The 20,387-nt window shown below is 37.2% G+C and overlaps 2 protein-coding genes across 2 annotated transcripts; both read left to right on the plus strand.

Moving 5' to 3' along the window:
• The first annotated feature begins 3,833 nt into the window (after nucleotides 1-3,833).
• On the plus strand, nucleotides 3,834-6,703 carry LOC107466221 (uncharacterized). Its single transcript, XM_016085207.1, has 6 exons — nucleotides 3,834-3,951; nucleotides 4,137-4,233; nucleotides 4,384-4,861; nucleotides 4,949-5,421; nucleotides 5,527-5,650; nucleotides 5,750-6,703. Exons 1-6 carry the CDS (start codon nucleotides 3,834-3,836, stop codon nucleotides 6,701-6,703), a joined length of 2,244 nt encoding a protein of 747 aa, XP_015940693.1.
• An 8,311-nt stretch (nucleotides 6,704-15,014) lies between these two features.
• LOC107466220 (uncharacterized) lies at nucleotides 15,015-17,697 on the plus strand. Its single transcript, XM_016085206.1, has 2 exons — nucleotides 15,015-15,627; nucleotides 15,917-17,697. Exons 1-2 carry the CDS (start codon nucleotides 15,015-15,017, stop codon nucleotides 17,695-17,697), a joined length of 2,394 nt encoding a protein of 797 aa, XP_015940692.1.
• The last annotated feature ends 2,690 nt before the right edge of the window (nucleotides 17,698-20,387 follow it).

Below are 20,387 nucleotides of genomic sequence, written 5' to 3' on the forward strand. Positions count from 1 at the left end.
TCCCACTGAGTAGGATTTTATTTGCTTCTATGATGGAATTTATCTTCATTTTACTCCAATTATTAGTTTCTATTTTTTGTCAAACAAATAGTAAATAGGGTTTTCATTTGTTCACTATTAGACAAGACATGTTCTTAAAGGAACTCCAAAGATTATTTTTTTTGGAGTTTTCATTACTATACATGTAAAAAAAAAGTGGAACCAACCATTAGAGTGAGATAAGAAGAAATTCCTTCTCTTCGATCAAAAAGGGGGAGTCCCTCTAAATGGGGACTCCTATTATCCAATAATAACTTGCCGTTTGGCAAGTTATTTAAAAAATAAATAATTATAAAAATGTTAATTAATTAAATAATTAAATAATAATTAATTAAATAATAATTATAATAATTAATTATATTAAATATTGATACCACATTAAATACATATGGCAATTTACAATGCTTGTCGTCAATTATAGAGCTTAATTATATTTTTCTTTGTATTAAGTAATTTTACAAATTAGTGTAATCACGAATTATATATTGTGTATTATTGTTATATATAAATTTATTTAATATTAATATCTTTTAATAGTGAATTATTTTTGAATTTATAAATTTAAATAATATTATTGAAAAAAATTAATTACATTAATTTTAAGCATTTTAATTAATTAATTAATTAATTAATTAAGTGGAACCACAACAGGGACTAAAGTTAATTCCTTCTAATGGAGAAGAGAGATGCTTTGAGTTTCTCAAAAGCTAATGTGAAATTACTTTTTATGCCAACCTACTGGAGATGGTCTTATTGCCCAAAACATGTGTTGCTAATCTGTTGATAAGATAGGTGGCAGTAACTACAGCTTCATCCAAATAAGTCTTGGGCATGGCAACAGCGAAAAGTTTAAATAAACTCATTTTAATGAGATGTTTATGTTTTTTTTCTGTCTTTCTATTCTGTTGGGGGTATATGGACAAGAGAACCTATGCTAAAAGCCTTTTTGTACTATATAGGCAGAAAAAGTTTTAGATGTATACTCACCACCATTATCTTAGCATAATTCTTTTAATTTGTAATTTGTCAATTTTTTATGAATGATTTTTACTGTTTAAAGACAGTAAAGATATAAGATTTATTGACTAAAACAAATGTGCATGTGTACCTAAAATATGTATCAATGAATGTTACATAATGCCATTATTCAAGATAAGAAATAAGAGGTGCTAGATCTCAAACATCAGAATACACTAGTTGTAGAGGAGTTGTGTATATAGTATTAAAGTCAGAATAGGATAAAGAATGCATTTTAGCATTAGTACAATATTCATAAACAATGGAGGCAAAATCAAAATCATTATTATGATGAACATTAATGTGACATTTATTTAGAATGAGTTTTATAATTTTTTATGGCAGAATGACCAAGTCTCTTATGCCACACATCAAAAGAAATAGTAGAAGTATAAAGAACTTGAAAAACAGATTTATAATTCTTTGGTACAGCAACATTAACAAACTGATAAAGGCCATCCTTTCTAAAACCTTGAAGAAGCAATCTCTGAGTAAATTGACATTTCACAGCACAATGGTAAGCATGAAATTCAAAATACAAATAGTTATCATCAACAAATTTTAGAACACCTATTAAATTCTTAGTCATATTTGGTGAATGTATCAATTTTTGTAAATAGAATAATCTTTTAGATTCAATTGCATAAAGAAAAGAACTACCAATTTTAATAATAAGAATAGCTAATCCATTACCCACTTGAACCTAATCTAATCCAAGGTATTCTAATGATGTGATTATGTTGGATGGAGTTGTAATAATGTGGTGAGATTTATTTATGTCAGGGTATCAATTTTGATCTGAAATAGTTGAAAAAACAACCAAGTGTGTAGTTGAATTGTGAAAAGTAGATGCAGGTGGTAATGGTGTATTGAATGTGTAACAAAAAAAATAGTAGAAAGAGGACTGATGTAAGTAATGATAGTTGTGTCCAAAATAATAAGTCGTTATCACCAGAAAAAGAATTAATTACTGAGGTAGGACAGATGGCAATTGATTTGCAACAAAAGAATAGTGAGAAAGGCATGAGAGAGAGAACCTTAAATAGAAGGTTGGAAGGTTATGTGTGGCAGCGTTGAGTGGTATTGCTCTCTCTCTCTTTCTGAAAATTCTTCTCTGACTTCTTTTTCCTTTTGAATATTGCTTCCTTATCCCTCTTCTTTTCCATCATTCAGATGTTGCTGTGACAATAGATGAGTAACAATAATTCTCTATTCCCTTAACACTACCTACGAGACTACCCTTATAGTATTGATTATACTTTTTCTTGTCTTCTTTATACTATTTTATTGCTATTAGCACTCAATGGTTCTTGTAATACTCCTCTGTGAGATTTTCATGCTCTCTTAGTTAATATCACGAGATCTTTACCCTTCCATTTGGTGCTATCATTGATCACGGCCGACAATACTCGGATGAAGACTATGGAGGCTGACATCAAGCGTTTATATCAAATGATCGAAGTGGCCACCGAGGAGGGCAGAGCTGAATGCGCGTGCGCCATAGAGGCTATGGATCTGAAGCTAGAAGCGATCCAGTCCTCTTTCACCCGGCTCCTCTCTGATTCGAATCGCGGCAATTCCGTCATGTGTGACTCCCTGTAAGGCTCGTACTCCGGAGCCGATCATCACTAACGACACCTATAACCGTACAGAAGGGTGAGCTTTGATCTCCCGAAATTCGATGGAACGGATGTGCTAAACTGGATAGTTTCTGTCGACCAATACTTTGCTTTTTTCGAGTTCCGATGGAAGAGCAAGTCGGTCTCGCCACAATGCACATGACCAGCATGGCAGTGCCGTGGTTTCAAATGGCTCAACGCTCAGTTCCTTTCCGATCATGGACCCAGCTCAAGCGCGACATTGAAATCAAATTTGGACCCTCTCTCTTTGAGTCCCCACAAGAACTCTTATTCAAGCTTCAACAACACGGCTCCGTGTCTGATTATTATGCCGAATTTGTTTCATTGGCGAATCAATCCAGCATCGAACCTCAGGATGCACTACGTGATTGTTTTATCAGTGGATTGCGGGTGGATATTCCCTGTGAAGTAAAGGCATAATGCCCCCTTCCTTGATGCAAGCGGTCAGTCTTGTGCTCTTGTATGAGGACAAATTATCGTCCACCACAAGGAACATGCACGACCCTTCTAACTATAGGCCCCCCTCTTGCTTCACCCCAACACATGACACTGTCGCGACGACCAGCCCGCGGCACTCTGCCTTCGTTACTACCTACACCACCGCAGCAGCAGATCCCTACTAAGAGTTCTATCAAGCGTTTGACACTTGCCGAAATCCAGAGCCGCCACGACAAGGAATTATGTTACCGGTGTCATGAGAGGTTCTCTGCCACACACAAATGCCCAAATAAACATTTTATGCTCTATCAGGTTGAGCCAGAGCCATATGCTTCCCCAGGGGTTTCAATTGAGGAGGTCCCCAGTGACGGCGAATTGTTGCAACACCTTGGTCAACAAGTAATTGAACATCATCTATCTTATAATGCTATGCACGGCACTTCTGGACCTGCTTCCATTCGAATCAAGGCTCAGATTGGGGGTTTAGATGTTCAACCTCTCATTGATGGAGGTAGCTCCGATAGCTTCATCCAGCCGCACATTGCCAAGTTTTTAAACCTTCCCGTCGAACCAGCTCCGGGTGTTCGTGTTATGGTGGGTAATTTCGCAATTATGGATGTCGAAGGGCGAATTCCCTCGTTGGAAGTGACATTATAAGGCTGCAAGACTACCATTTCGGAGGTCTTTGTTCTCCATGTCATGGGAGGAGATTTGGTGATAAGCACCCCGTGGTTGAGGACCCCGCGAGCTTATATTGTGGATTACGACGCTGCTTTTTTTTGTTTTTGGCATGAGGGACAGTTTGTGACAGTGCATGGTGAGACTTCTTCAGCCTTGTCTCAAGCTCAATTTCACATATTAGGTGATTGGTCAACACCGACGCCGTAGCAGAGGCATTCACAGTTCAGCTTCAGCAAAGTGATGAGACAGCATAAACACTTTTACAGCTTCCGAAAGTGTTGAATCCGAAATTAACCGTCCTTCTCCATACTTATGGCACAGTTTTTGCTCAACCCAAGGGACTGCCACTTCAACGGGCGCATGATCATTCGATTCCTCTGACTAAGGGTGCCGAACCGGTCAAGGTGCGGTCATACCGGTATCCTTATAGCCAAAAGAATCAAATTGAATTGATGGTGAAATAAATATTGGAGGACGGAATCATCCAACCCAGTAAGAGCCCATTTTTTTCTCCAATTCTATTAGTAAAAAAGAAAGATGGAACCTGACGTTTTTGTATTGACTATAGAGCCTTGAATAAAATTACTATCAAAGATAGCTTCCCAATCCCAGCTGTGGATGAGTTTCTTGATGAACTATTTGGTGCTGCTATTTTTTCTAAACTTGATTTACGGTCCGAGTATCATCAAATCTTGTTGACACCCGAGGATAGGCACAAGACAGCCTTTCGCACCCACCAAGGCCTTTACGAGTGGCTTGTAATGTCGTTTGGACTTACCAATGCCCCAACGACCTTCCAACATTTGATGAATGATGTCTTTCGGCCTCACTTATGGAAATTTGTACTTGTATTCTTTGATGATATTTTGGTTTATAGTTCTTCTTGGGCATTGCACCTACAACACCTTGAGATGGTCTTAAAAATTCTACAACGGGAGTGTTTATTTGCCAAGCTCTCTAAATGCCTTTTTGGCATGGTAGAAATCGATTATCTGGGGCATACTATTTCCAGAAATGGAGTGCACATGAAGCAAGCCAAAGTGAAGGTTGTTTGTGAATGGCAACAGCCCCAGAATCTCAAGTAGCTTAGGGGATTTCTAGGCCTCACAGGTTATTACCACAGATTTATCAAGGGTTATGCGACTTTGGCAGCACCCCTTACCGACCTATTAAAGAAAGATGCTTTTCTATGGAGCACTGAAGCATCAGCGGCTTTCCAATATCTCAAGGATACTATTATTTCCCAACCTGTGCTAGCACTACCCAATTTTGAGTTGCCTTTCGAGTTAGAGACGGATGCCTCGGGGATAGGCATTAGTGCGGTTCTGAAGCAAGAGAAGCACCCAATTGCTTATTTTTCAAAAAAACTGTCCTCCACTATGCAGCAACAATCAACTTATGTCAGGGAGTTTTATGCAATTACAGAGGCAGTGGCTAAATTTCGACACATTAGGGAGGCACTTCATTATCCTCTTGGATCAGCAAAGTTTAACCAAACATTGCATACACCAGAACAGCAGAAATGGCTCCACAAGTTATTGGGTTTTGATTTCGAAATTCAATATAAATCAGGCCGGGAGAATGTTGCAGCTGATGCTCTTTCGCGGTGCTTCTTTGCGACATTTTCTACACCTCAACTCGATTAGGTCATGACTTTAAAGGAGGATCTTTAAGCTGATGATTCACTGAAGGCCATATTGCTTCAATGCAGGCAAAATCCTCAAGGTGAAGGTAATTACTCTTCAAGGAATGGTCTTCTTCTTTGGAGGAACAGGGTTGTTATTCCTTTAGGTAGTAACTTGATCAAGATTTTTTTAAAGGAATACCATGATAGTGTAATCGGCGGTCATTCAGGCATTGCCAAAACAATTGAGCGGATCGCTCCAATTTTTATTAGCCTAATATGCAGCGGGACATCCGATGTTATGTGCTAGACTGTGCCATTTGTCAATAAGCCAAAACCGAAGCGAAGCAGCCGGCTGGTTTATTGCGATAGGCTCTCTAAATTTGTTTATTTCATTGTGCTGAAACGTGATTTTGATAGTAGGACAGTGGCTGAAGCTTTCATAGGAAACGTGGTTAAATTGCATGGGTTTCCTAACTCCATAGTTTCAGACCAAGATCACATTTTCATCAGCAAATTTTGGCAGCATCTATTTAAGTTACAGAGCACTGAGTTAGGTATGAGCTTTGCGTATCACCCGCAAACTGATGGCCAAAGCAAAGTTGTCAACAAAGCTCTGGAAATGTACCTTAGATGCTTTTGTTTCGACAACCCAAGTAAGTGGAAGGACTTACTTCCTTGGGCTCAATTTTGGTACAACACATCTTTCCACAGTAGCATTAAGATGTTGCCGTATAAGGCCCTTTATGGCCGGGATCCCCCTTCATTGATTCGGTATGAAGTGTCTTCTCAGGATGATCAATCCTTGCAAGACATTTTATTGGAACGCGATCGCAGTATCGAGCAGCTGAAGTGCAACTTGGCCCGCTCACAACAATTCATGAAGCCTTTCGCTGACCGAAGACACCGACATGTTACTTTCAAGGAGGGAGATTGGGTGTTAGTTAAGCTACAACCGTATCGGCAACATTCGGTCGCTCTACGGAACACTCAGAAGCTTGGTATGTGCTACTTCGGTCCGTTTCAAATTGACAGGAAAATTAATGAAGTTGACTATAAGCTAAATTTACCACCAGAGGCCCGGATACATGATGTATTCCATGTTTCAGCTCTTAAACCATTTAGGGGTGAAAACCATGACCAGTATCTTCCTTTTTCGCTACAGACATTGGAGATTGGGCCGATTCTCCAGCCTACTGAGATCTTGGACAGCAGAACAGTTATCAAAAATGGGCACGAGGAACCCCAAGTGAAGATTCGCTAGGGTCCAAGTTAGGCAGCAGAGGTAACTTGGGAATTTGCTGCAGATATTGCTAATGCTTTTCATCAATTTAACCTTGAGTGCAAGGTTATGCTTAGAGAGGGAGGTAATGTAATGAAGAAAAATAGTAGAAGGAGGACTGAGGCAAGTAATGATGATAGTTGTGTCCAAAATAACAAGCTGTTATCACCAGGGAAAGAATTAGTTACTGAGGTAGGACAGATGACAATTGATTTACAACAAAAGGATAGTGGGAAAGGCATGAGAGAGAGAACCTGATGATTGGACTTTTGTATGGTATAGAATTTCACTAATGAAATCTCGTTGCAAGTATAGTTTCTAAACCAACAATAATCCTTTCATACTCAAAAATTTGTTTGTCACAAGTACAAACCCCTAATAATGCTAATAACCGAAGTATTTAAACCTCGGATCGTCTCTCAAAGGAATTGCAGGGTAGTGTTCTTGTTATTGGTTATGAGTTGTATATTTTGAGATTTTGGATGAGAAACATGAAAAGTAAATGGCAATGAAAATCAAAGGATAAAGCGGTCTTGGCAAGGTTTGGTGGTCAAGGATCTCTATCCTTATCACTAATCACAACATGATAATTGCATGGATCAATCCCATTAGATCATCCTCTAACTAGTAAAAGAGAGTCAAATGAGCTATATCAATCCAAGTCCATAGGTTCTAACTATCCACTAATTGAATTAGTGAAAACTAGAGTCAATGGGCTACCAATCATCAATCATGGACATTAGTAACTCAAGAATCCATAAGTTACCATCCCAAGCCAAGAACATAAGGTTCTACTCTAACATCCTTCCAAGCATTTTATCAAATACTTGGAAGGCACAAAAAGAAAGCATGGTAAATTGACAACAAGAATGAAATCTAACAACAATTAATTGTAAAGGACTAACAACAACAATCAAGGAAAATACAACTAACATGAATTACCTCAAATTGAATTAAAAGAAAATAAGAAGAACAAGAGTAGATCAACTTACAAAGTATGGAAACAAAATAGAAGAAATTACAACTAGAGAATAGAAGAACAAGATGTAGCAACATAGGATTGAAAAGTAGAAGTAGATGAAAGCAAAGATTAAAGTCTAGATCTAAGAAATTCTAACCTAAACCTAATCCTAATTCTAGAGAGAAGGGAGAGCTTCTCTCTCTAGAAAACTAACTCTAAAACTATATCTAAAATTCCTAATGATCAAAACATGCCTTCCCCCTCAATCATTGGTCCTTTTTAGCATTTTGGCGCTAAAGTTGGTCCAGATTGGACCCCACAGCCTCTGTGAATTCGCTGGACACGAATTCACTTAAAAAATACGTGCCAACAATGACACGTACGCATACAGCACGCGTACGCGTACATCACGCGTACGCATACAGCACGCATACGCGTCCATGGGATTTTGACGATCCACGCGTATGCGTCTAGTGCGCGTGCGCGCCCATGGACATATCCCAAATCTTTGACTTTTCATGATTTTCCCACTTTGCATGCTTTTTCTTCACTCCTTTGATCCATTCCTAACCCTTTTCTAATCTGAAATCACTAGCAAACACATTAAGGCATCTAGTGGAATCAAAAGAAGATTAAAATTGTCAAATGAAGGGTCCAAAAGTATGTTTTCATATTTAAGCACAAATTAGGAGACAGTCATGAAACTATGCTATTTTATTGAATAAATATGAGAAAAGGTTAACAAAATACTCTAAACTCAACATTAGATAAACCGTAAAAACGGGGTTTATCAGAACCTTAAATAGAAGGTTGGAAGGTTATGTGTGGCAGCGTTGAGTGGTATTGCTCTCTCTCTTTCTGAAAATTCTTCTCTAACTTCTTTTTCCTTTTGAATATTGCTTCCTTATCCCACTTCTTCTCCATCATTCAGGTGTTGCTGTGACAATGGATGAGTAACAATAATTCTCTCTTCCCTTAATACTACCTACGAGACTATCCTTATAGTATTGATTATGCTTTTTCTTGTCTTCTTTATACTGTTTCGTTGATATTAGCACTCAATGGTTCTTGTAATACTCCTCCGTGAGGCAATGGAGAAATTCAAAATAGAATCGGAGGAGCTGGTTTGATTATTCTGATTTTGAGAAGGTGGAGGTTGTTCTTGATTGAAGCAATGAAAGCAATGCCATACAATGTGTCCAAAGCGGTCACAAACCTTCCTGATCCTCCTCTTCCTCTTCTTTCACAATTTTCGCTAATTTGATTATAAATGGATGGGAAAGAACATTATACAAGATTTGCTTGCACTACAAGATTTTTTGGTTTTTTGAAATTTTCAATCATATCAGAATGTGTAAGAACAACTGTTTCAACTTTAGTAAGGATATACGTCTCTGGCTTTGCATTGATTGTAGTGAGTAGCATTTAGTAATCTTCATATAAATCCTCTAAGATTACCTTTTTATGTTCTTCTATTCTAAGAGGCTCTTCTAAAACTGCTAAAGAATCAACGATAGCTCTAATTTTTGAGATATAATGAAGCATTCATACCTTGCTTCTTGATGGTTTTGAGTTGGGCTTGAAGTTGCTTGATTTTATATCTGGTAGATTTAGCAAAATATTCCTCTATTTTTTTATAAATTTCAAAACTGAACTTACATCCAATCATCTTGTTCTTGAAAGCAGAATCAATAAATACAAGTAACCAATTTGACAGGTTATAATTATCTGTGCACCACTGCTAGTATTTTTCACTTTCTTTTTCTTTTTCTTGTTGTTGTGGTTGTTTGACTGTATCAAATTGAGAAGGAACTCGATTAGGAAGAAGGTGATCTTTAAGATGTTGGCCTCTTATTGCAAACAAAGCTTATTGTTGCCAAGTTTTGTGATTATTCTCACTCAACTTTTCTCTAATAAAATTCAAGGGTCGTTGATTCAGAAGTGTATTGGTGGGAGAAATGGCTAAATCTTTAGATTGGTCTGTCATAAATCTTCAACCAAATGCTCTTGATACTATGAAGAGACTTTGAACCAGTTGCTTCTTCAACAAGAAGCCAAAAGCAAAAAAAAGAGCAGAGAAGAGTATTCGAGACTGAAACAATACTAATAGCAATAGGAATATTACAACTGAGTAAAACAAGAAATGTACCCTTCTAAATACTGAACACATACTATATATAGTTAGAGAACACCTACTAAGAAATAGAAACCAGTTTCTTGAACTAACACCTAACCAACTACGACTTCTTTATCTCTTTAACTCATTAATTACACTTCACAATATCAATCCTTATATCAAATTTTAGTAAAAAATTAGACAAATCAATCTCTATTGTTATTTAATAAAGACATAATAATTCTTAATTTAAAACGCTCATACCAATTCTTTCATGGGTAGTACTAGTGTACAGATTAAAGTTCATACACATATATATATTTTTTGTTATTTTGTTTCATGTGTTGACACATATTAGTCCTATGTTACACTATGCAGCTGGCTCAGAGAAAGTGACCAAAACTCATAAAAGGTGCAATGGAAATGGCTTGGTGGCGTGAAGTCAAATCAAACGGGTTCTGAATGTCACGCGTTCCGTTGGTTGCAGTATGCAGTAGTGTGATGCATGTTATCATAAGAAAAAGAGTGGTAGTTAAATGTATATCTAGAGCTTGAAAACACATAAATTACTGTTTTAATTTTTGAGTGGTAGTTGAATATATAATTTTATGGTAGTTGAATATATAATTTTATTCAGCACAAAATTATTGATTAAATATTTATTGCGAAAAGAGTGGCTTATTTTTTTTTAATGATCATTTATGTTTATATTTCTTAATGGTTGACTTGCTCCTTTAGTATAAATCAATATTAGAGGTGGTCTATACATTTTGGTTGAAGCTTGTAGTTAATAGTGTATCGTAAATCATTTTTTTATAAAATAGTGTTACACCATGGTATTTTTTCAACAATTTTCACCCTAAACAATTATTTAAATTATTAAAAAATATAAAAATATTAGATATTATTATTGCGTCAAGTCTTCTCAAACTAAGTTTGATTACTAGTTAACCAGGTATACAAGTTCAATAATTTTATCCTTGAACTACACATAAAAAATCCAATATTTAACTTCAAGATATTATTAAATTTAAGAAATTTAAAAAATATGTTTAATAAAATTTAAGAGAAAATTTTATTTTTTTTAAAAGATACTAAAATGATATTTTTCTTTCTTCTATTTATAAAATATACACTTTTCTCCGTTATAACTTTTAAAAAAACTCCTCTTTAACTCATTTTAAGTTGTTTGTGTTAAGGGTAAAGTATATTTTTTATCCCTGAAGTTTAACAAAAATTTTAAAAATATCCTTAAGTTTTATTTTGTCTCAATTTTGTCCTAAAAGTTTTCGATTTGCATCAATATACCCTTAACGGCTAATTTTTTTAAAAAATTTAAGACCAATTCAACAACAATTTCATAAGAACAACCCTCAACACAAGCAAATCAAGCATAATTTTTATGCATTATTGTTAGATTGGTCTTAATTTTTTTGAAAATTTAGCTAATAGAGGTATATTTGATACAAATAAAAAACTTTTAAGACAAAATTAAAATAAAATAAAATTTAGAGGTATTTTTAAAATTTGTCAAAATTCAGAAAAAAAAAATACTTTACCTTGTGTTAATTATTGTCACAGTATCTAAATTGTACATATTAACTAGTATGTAGTATTTATTAATTAAATAAAATCAATAACAGAGTGTTGATTCAAAGGTGAGTTCATGATCTTCATATTTAATTTTTATATCCTAAAGTAATTATTTTTAGGATTAAAGTTTTTCAATTGTAATAGAAATTATAATTTTGAATTTAATTTAAAAAATTAAAATACTTTTTTAATTAATTTACATACGATTAAAAAATATTATAAGGGAGTTGAATTATATTTTTTAGTCTAGGAATAAAAGACAATGTACATTATAAATACATAATTCTCCAATTTTTTATTCTAAATTTTTTCGCTCATGTAATTATTTCACTTAATTGTAAATTAAAATAAAAAATCAAGTCAATTTTCCTGCAGTCACCGCAAGGACCATTTGTATATAAACATTGTATAATTGGACTCTTATTATAAAATTTTTCTTTGTTTGTATTTTTAGCCATTTTAATACATGTACCAATATATAAATTAAATACTATTAGACTTTAAAAGTATTTAGCAGATTAATAGAAAAAATAGTTAAATAAGTATGTAAATAATTGATAGAAAATGCTACATGACTACCAGCAAATATTATTATTTTTAGCCAATAATAATTTATAATTACATTTACAAACGTTTTACACACAAAAACATATAATTTGTATTAATATTTATTAAAATTTTATACACATAAATCAATACAATTTATACTTATATTTTTTAAAATTTATATACATAAATTAATAAAATTTATTTGTTAAAAATAATTTAATATTTGTACTAGCTAAATAATGACCAAAATTACTAAAAATTGCTAATTCTCAAAAAATTTTCTTAGAATATTAGTTTACAAATAAATTAAAAAAAGTCACAACTTTTTTTTCATTTTTGAATTATACAAGAAAAAAGTTTTCTCTCTCTCTCTTTCTCTCTCTCTCTCTCTCTATATATATATATAAAATAATTATATCAATTTAATGGTTATCGGTGGTTAAGAGAAGGAGGGGTTGAATCTTAGCCCATTTTTGCTGGGTGTAACTTTCTGACCTTTGAAATAGTTTCAGGAGACTTTTCTTATCTTTTGTCTCGTACCTAGCCACAAGACATTTTCTTTTTATCTTGTAACCAGGCAAGAAATATTTTTCAGTTTTGTCTCCTACGCGACAGAAATAGAAATAGAGTAGAAGAGAGAGAAAATCACACCAAGAAATATCCTGGTTCACCTGCTAAGTACAATGTAGCCTACATCCAGTCTCCATCACAACTATGATGGAATTTCACTATAATCATACATATTACAATCACCAATTCTTCCTAGGAACTACCCTTCCTATCTGGGACAAGTCCAGAATCTATCCCCAATCCTGAACTTGACTTGGTCACCTAACAAACTTTCAACTGCTAAGTGCTAACCCAATTTACAAGGAAATTCTCACAGAATCATGTACAAAGGACCTCTAAGGCATCTATGACTTTTTCTTTTAATTTTGTACCCTCTGTCTTTTTTCACTCTATGGCTTTTTCTTACAAACCTTACACTTAATTGTCTTTTTTCACCATGAGAATCAAGGCAGACAAAACTAAACAGAAAATTACAACATGAAATACATTGAAGGAGAAAAACTTCTCTTAGCTTGGGTGGTTATGAGAACTCTGTGCTTTCACTCTTTTCTCCTTACTTCAAGCCTTGGCTGTTCACCCTTATTATAGAAGGGGAAGCCTCCAAAGTTGAAACATTCTGCCCCATTTCCTTTTTTATTTCGGACCACCCACTTTGTTGGGCTTCAAATTAGTTTTCCTGGCCCAACAAGCATAGCATTAATTCAGCCACTTATATTTAAACATTTTCGCACAAGGCTGAAAATTAACTTCATATTGGGCTTGCCATTTTTTAGCCCAAAACAAAATCTACACAACAAAAGAATTAAAATTTAACTTAATAATTTTGTAATTAAACATTTTAATAATGTTTGATCATCATTAAATTAATTTGGAGTTTTTCAAACTCATCACAATTAAAATTAAATTCATATTTTAGTTAATTAATATTTTTTGTCTTAACTAATTAATATTGTTATTGGTATTAATACAGTGTTACGATATTATTTCACCAAACAAGATACACAAATCAACTGCGATTTACGATTTCGGATATGGTGTTCATAGAATTTGGTTCTTGGGCTCCCCGCCGATGGTTCACCATTTTTGCGATAAGGAGTTTTTGGGTTGCGCATGCGGGGTTCAACTAGCAGAATTAGTCTTGCCGTGTTCTGTCCCCAAAAGAAATAAGCAAATCAATTGACTTTTTACGGTTCAAGATTCGTCTTCTAAGAATTTGTATACATCATTTTGTTTTTCACGGGTATACAAATCGTATTTCATGGAGTGGGGATACGAGTTCCGTTCTTTCGATTTTTCCTGTTTGGGGGGTTCAGGGCTCATGGTTGAAGTTTCTGGACTCAAGTTTATGGTTGAGTGTTTCGCTCTCCTATTTGCAGTTTAATATGACATTTTATTTTCACCACAACGAATTAACAACTCATTTGTGTTAATCATGAATCTCATCTTCATTTTGTCTCGTCCTTACTTCTTCCACTATTTTATAACTACCACTATTTCATCACCTCCACTTAAAATACACTAAAGACCGACTGTTTTTTTATTTTACATTCCACGCGTCAACAATTTTATTTTCACATCGGAGGCATAGCCACATCCATACTAACCAAGCTCACTTTTTCTTTTTCCTTCTTTTAATTAACATTAATACTTAGAAAGAAAAAATAAGTCACCTTTAAAAGAATTTTAAAATTTTTCATTATAATTTTTTTTGGCAAAATTGACTAGGTAAACAATGACCATCTTGAACAACATGAACAACTGTCAATCAAATAAGAATACATTACATCTTAATTTAATACTACTAATTAAATTTAAGATTAATTTACTCTTTTAACTCTATTAATTCACATTGTTCACACATTGTTCAAAACTGTTATTAGTTACCTATAATTTTCTTTTTAATATAACGTGTCCAACCACATATTAAATATTGTTTAACTCACATTTATTATATTAAATTAATAATTTTTTATCCTATATATATATATATATTCTATTTGGGTCAGAAATCCTTCGATTATATGTTCTTCATATAACGGCTCATTAATTAAAATATGAAAAATATTTTGGTGTATTAGGAGAAAATGGACTTATAGTGTGTATTACAAATATATGGACGTGTCAGATGAAGGGGTAACACGCAGGGGGCGAGGTGCCTTCAACACGCAGGGGGCGTGGAGGCGACGTGGCACGCTCTGATTGAGCCACTTAAGCAGCACGCAGGGGGCGTGCTGACGTGGCTGAATGAAGTTGCAACACGTGGCAGCACGCAAGGGGCGTGGTGAATCAGCACGTGGGGGGCGTGATGACGTGTCAAAGCGTGATTGGCCAGGAAGTGCAGCACGTGGGGGGCGTGATGAGTCAGCACGCAGGGGCGTTCTGACACGTGTCAAAGCGTGATTGGTTGAGACAGGCAGCACTGCTCTATATAAAGAAGAGCTCGAGAGTGTTTTCCATAGTGAGTGAGATTTGAGTGTGTTGTGAGGATTCTTTGAGGTGGTGTAATGGAGGGAACTGCAAATTTGGTGGTGTATCGCAACGGGGAGATAATACGTAATACTCATGAGGGAGTGAGGTTTGTGTGCCAGAATCCGTTTTCGTTTGTGGTTCCCTGCACGATGACATTAATGGAGCTGCAGAACGGCCTCTGTCAAAGCATGGAGAATGGTACGTTAATGAGAGTGAGCAGAATTCTGTACCGAAATCCGGTTGTGGTTTTTGGTGGTCTAATACAGTTTGATGCCATGCCGATCACTGATGAAGCGAGTATGCAGAAGATGTTTGAAATTCACCAGCAGACTCAGATGCGACACCCACAGATTGAGGTGTACGTTGATTTTGAAATTGTAGAGGCAGTGGCGGTTGAGAATGATGTAGATATACATGATGATAGAGATGCAGTGTACCAAGGAATGAATAGTGACAGCGAAGATGATTTCGAAGCCACTTATGAGGCCGGCGACGAAGATGAAGATGGTAATGTGGGAGTTGAGGCAGCAGCAGAGAATGTAGTGGTGGGTCCGTCGAGCAGTCAACCGATGGACGTTCCACCTTTTATGCGTGAGTTGGATCTCGAGGCCATGCATGCACACGAGTTTCCGGAATATACAAACATAGGTACGTGGTCACTAAATAATAATTTTTTGTTAGTTTATACGTTCGATTGAGTAAAAAACAGTGTTGGATGGACCGGACCGGACCGGACTGAATCGGCCGGTTCGACCAGAAAATTGGTGAAGCAAATATTAAACCGGTCCGGTCCGTTAATTAAACCGAATAAGAAAACGAACCAGTAAAGATATGTAATTTATATTTTAACTTGAATATTCTTAAGATGTTAGTAAAGATATGTAATTTACATTTTAACTTGAATTGTTTTTACTATTTTTTAATTTTGTTGACATAGGCGTTGCCGATGGTGAGGACAGGGAGTTCCGGATTGGAATGGAATACAGTTCTAGAAAGTCGGTCGTCGCAGCAATTAGAAGTTTCACTATTGGTAAAGGAGTTGACTATGAGGTGTATGAGTCTGAGCCACAGACGTTCTATGCAAAATGCAAGATGTACGGGCGCGGATGTGACTGGCTTATCCGAGCTAGCTTGATACGGAAAAAAGGTTGTTGGGAGATACGAAGATACAACGGTAGCCACACGTGCACGATCGAAACAATTTCACAAGATCATTCGAAGTTGGACTCAGATACAGTTGCTGATGCTATAAGGCCATTGGTCGAGACGGACCCGTCCATCAAGGTGAAATCTATAATTGCGGAAGTCCAGTCAAGGTTCAACTATACCATTAGTTACCGAAAGGCTTGGTTGGCAAAGCAGAAGTCCATAGCCAACGTTTTCGGTGGTTGGGAGGATTCTTACCAAGCCTTGCCATGGTGGCTATCGGTCATGGTGCAGAAGATCCCTGGTTCAGTTGTCCAAATAAAAACACGACCACTATACAACGGGAATGAGGAGGCGCAAGGTGTAAAAATACTTCATCGTGTATTTTGGAGTTTCAATCCATGCATTAGGGCATTCAGACATTGCAAGTCGCTGGTTCAGGTTGATGGCACACACCTATACAGAAAATACAAAGGTACACTTCTAGTAGCTGTTGCACAAGATGGGAACCATAATATTGTGTCTATCGCCTTTGCCTTGGTGGAAGGGGAGACAGCTGATGCGTGGCACTTCTTTCTAAGGAATCTGCGAATGTATGTTGTTAGAAAAGATGGGGTGGGTATGATCTCAGACCGACATGAGTCAATACGGGCAGCAGTAAATCGTTCCGGTGGCGACTGGCAACCTCCAAGAGCATGGTGGATGTTTTGTATAAGACACATCGGCAGTAACTTCCTAAGGGCATTCAAAGTCCCTCACTTGCAAAAGCTTATTGTCAACATAGGTTATTCAAGAACGGTGGAGGAGTACAATATCAACTATAAGAGGTTGGAAGAGCGAGGCGAGGCATATGCCAGGTGGTGTGATGCCATTGGACTCAGACATTGGGTATTGGCATTCGACGAAGGACATCGATGGGGCCATATGACAACGAACCTTGTCGAGTGCATTAACTCAGTCTTGAAGGGTGCCCGTAATCTACCTGTGTTGGCGCTGGTCCGAGCAACATATTATAGTTTAAATGAACTTTTTACACGGAAGAGTGCCGAGACTCACGAACGCAAGCGTGCTGGATATACGTACTCTGCATTTGCGCAACATCGGATAGAAGCAAGTATGCAACAGGCTGGGAATATAGTTGTGCATCGCTTTGATAGACGAAATGAGGTGTTTGAGGTGCGCGAAATGACTACTGGAAAGGTGCTAGTTGTTGATCTTGCACGACGGACGTGTGATTGTGGGCACTTTCAGGTTGAACGAATACCATGTCGCCATGTTATTGCTTGCTGTGCTAACCAGCGTCTCGATTGGCAGTTGTATGTGCATGACGTGTACAAGATGACAGAGGTTCGTAAAGTATATAAGTTTGAGTTCACACCATTAGGTGATCCCGATACATGGCCCCCTTATGAGGGACCCACATTGGTCGCTAATCCCGCACAGAGGCGAACGTCTAAAGGCAGGCCCAAACTGACCCGATACTTGAATGAAATGGACTCACGCGACATGCGTGGACCTCGGATATGCCGTCTCTGTGGTGCTCAGGGTCATAGTCGGAGTAGGTGTCCTTAGCGTGCTGGACCGAGTGGTGCTGCTTCGTAGTTTAATATTGTCATGGTTGTATTTTTTATTTGTATTTTGTTAGTTGATGATTTTGAAATTAGACGTGTTTGTATTTTTTCAATTGAAGTCTATCCATTGATATAGAAATCGTCGCTTAACAGTGTCATTAACTGATTACATATGTTAAAGAAACAAACATCAACTGATTACATAAGTTAAGTAAACAAACATTAAACACGATCTACATATGTTAACAAAACAAACATTAACTGATTACATATGTTAAAGAAACAAACATCAACTGATTACATTAACTTAACGACCAAAGCTCACTTCTTTCCAACGAACCAGTGCAGTCCCTTACGCATAATGCCCGACGATGGAGTATACCTATCAGGTGGATTTCGCTCCGTCCGTAGGTCATATGGGTGACCTCGAACTGACCCTCCTGCATCGGTCGGAGCGGCCGACCCGCCTGCCTCTGTCGGAGCGGCTGACCCGCCTGCCTCAGATAGAGCAGATGGACCGGGGATGATGGTGTCAACAACTGCGTATCCCCGCTGACGCTGACTAAAACCACTATCACATGACGCACTCTCTGACGTGTGGTGAGAAGTACGACCCCGCAAAGCATGTCCCATATCTACTGATGCCCTACGTGGATCAGCCGGCACTGACGGTGAAGGGATACTACTAAAATCTGACCAGCCTCCTAAACCAGCGTCAATCCAATCCTGTTGTAGCTGATCTCCGGGTCCGTCGCTGGAGAAGTCAAACCAATCATGACCGGAAGGAATGGTAAGTATGGGATCATGACGCTGAGAGTGGTGGCTGTGCTGGGACTGCTGAGAGTGGTGGCTAGGCTGGGACTGCTGAGAGTGGTGGCTGTGCTGGGACTGCTGAGAGTGGTGGCTACCATGACTGTAGGCCGGTGGCTGTGGTATATAATAAGGAAACGGCTCAAACACTGCATGCTGAGGTGGCTGTGGGGCAGGTGGCTGTGGATGATGAGGAACGTACCCTGTCAATCTCAACAGATGCCTGTAGGAGCGCATGTACCAATCCCGGTACTCAACCGTCGGTAAAAAATCCCTGGTCGGTATGGGGTGCAGGTCTCGCAGTCGGCTGTATCGCCTGTTTGCCCACTCCACTATCCATGGCCCACGCAAAACTGTCCAGTCATGAAGCTGCACTCCGCGTAGAACGATGCAATGATGGTCAACTGGAATATCCCTTGGTAAATCCGGAGGAGTTTGTACATATCCAAACTGACGCATCACTCTGTCCGCAGGGTGCCACTCAACACACTCGAACGACAACAACGGAGCAACGATGTCACACACCTCAAGATGGGGATGCAAGTCGTCGGGGACGATCAACCCGTCATACGGCCGCCACTCAAACTGCCACAGTATTATTGGTATATTAGAACAATAATAATAATGGTTCAAAAAACGGAATAGAAGAGCCATAACTACTTACCTCCTGCATGTAATCTATATCATGCCTGAATGTCTCCACGGTCTTCGATGACCACACTGTGGTTCGTTCCGAATGACTCCACCTGAAACATTGTTAATTGAAAAAAATTAACTAACTCATCATATGTCATATATGCATCATGAAAATAAAACATAACTAAAATAAATCTTATTACCTCATGGCAACTGGTATCTCGGCCGGTGGAAGCGTTTGTCTCGGTACGGGAGCAAGACACGGCATTCGCTCCCATGCCCAAACAAACAAGAGATTCAGAGGGCCATCCATCTCCTTTGTATCATATCGTGATGCACGGCATAGTGCTCTATAAAGATGTGCGAGACAAGCTGACCCCCAACTATAAGTATGGATCCGCTCGAAATCACGAAGCAACGGTAGATATTTTGCATGAGCATATGCAGTCGACTTGTCTGTGAATAAGGTCGACCCTAACAAACAGAAGATATGACATCTGACGTATCTCCTGATAGACTCATCAGTGTCCAACTGCTCTGCGTCTCTAATACGTCGAACTCATCCAAGCTTTATATAAGACTTCGCATTACCACTGACTGATGGCTCACGACCGAATATCTCTATGCCCTGACTTTGAACGAACTCGCCACTACTATCTGTCCATCCACTGACAGCCTCTCCATCAATGGGTTGTCCGAATATATGAGCCACATCCTCTAATGTCACTGTAACCTCACCGATCGGCAATACGAAGGTGTGAGTTTCAGGCCTCCACCTTTCAACCAGAGCCGCTAACATGGGGTGAAATCCTCTTATGACTCCAATTCTAGACACATGGTAGAATCCCGTGGCGCGTAAGTAGTTCTCCACTATCGGATTCCACGTCTGTGGCGGATCCAGTTTACGCACCAACAAATTCCGATTAGGCTGCATCAACAAAGATATCTGTTACATTATTTAAATAATAATCATTATAAATATATTAATAAACATTCACATATTTATTTTAATATCTTATTTATTAAAATATTCAACATAGCTTATCTATTTATTTATTTATTTATTTATTAAAAATTTAAATTCTTTATTTATTATAATATTTATTTTGTAAATATATTTTATAAGCCTTACTTATTTAATTTATTATAATATTATTTATTTATTAACATATGCATATTTATGTTAAAAAATTCAAAATATTTACTATTTAAAAAATTTATGCATATATTTATTAGTATACAAAC

Source organism: Arachis duranensis, chromosome 9 (genome assembly GCF_000817695.3).
Source record: "Arachis duranensis cultivar V14167 chromosome 9, aradu.V14167.gnm2.J7QH, whole genome shotgun sequence".
In the NCBI taxonomy this organism is placed as follows: Eukaryota; Viridiplantae; Streptophyta; class Magnoliopsida; order Fabales; family Fabaceae; genus Arachis; species Arachis duranensis.

What these genes read in the sequence shown, in the direction of transcription:
- LOC107466220 (XM_016085206.1), top strand. Translation starts at nt 15,015, where the DNA reads ATGGAGGGAACTGCAAATTTGGTGGTGTATCGCAACGGGGAGATAATA. An exon ending in TCCGGAATATACAAACATAG is followed by an intron (nt 15,628 to 15,916) that starts GTACGTGGTCAC and finishes TTGTTGACATAG; the next exon opens with GCGTTGCCGATGGTGAGGAC.
- LOC107466221 (XM_016085207.1), top strand. Translation starts at nt 3,834, where the DNA reads ATGGGAGGAGATTTGGTGATAAGCACCCCGTGGTTGAGGACCCCGCGA. An exon ending in GTCAAGGTGCGGTCATACCG is followed by an intron (nt 4,234 to 4,383) that starts GTATCCTTATAG and finishes TATTGACTATAG; the next exon opens with AGCCTTGAATAAAATTACTA. An exon ending in TGAAGCAAGCCAAAGTGAAG is followed by an intron (nt 4,862 to 4,948) that starts GTTGTTTGTGAA and finishes AGATTTATCAAG; the next exon opens with GGTTATGCGACTTTGGCAGC.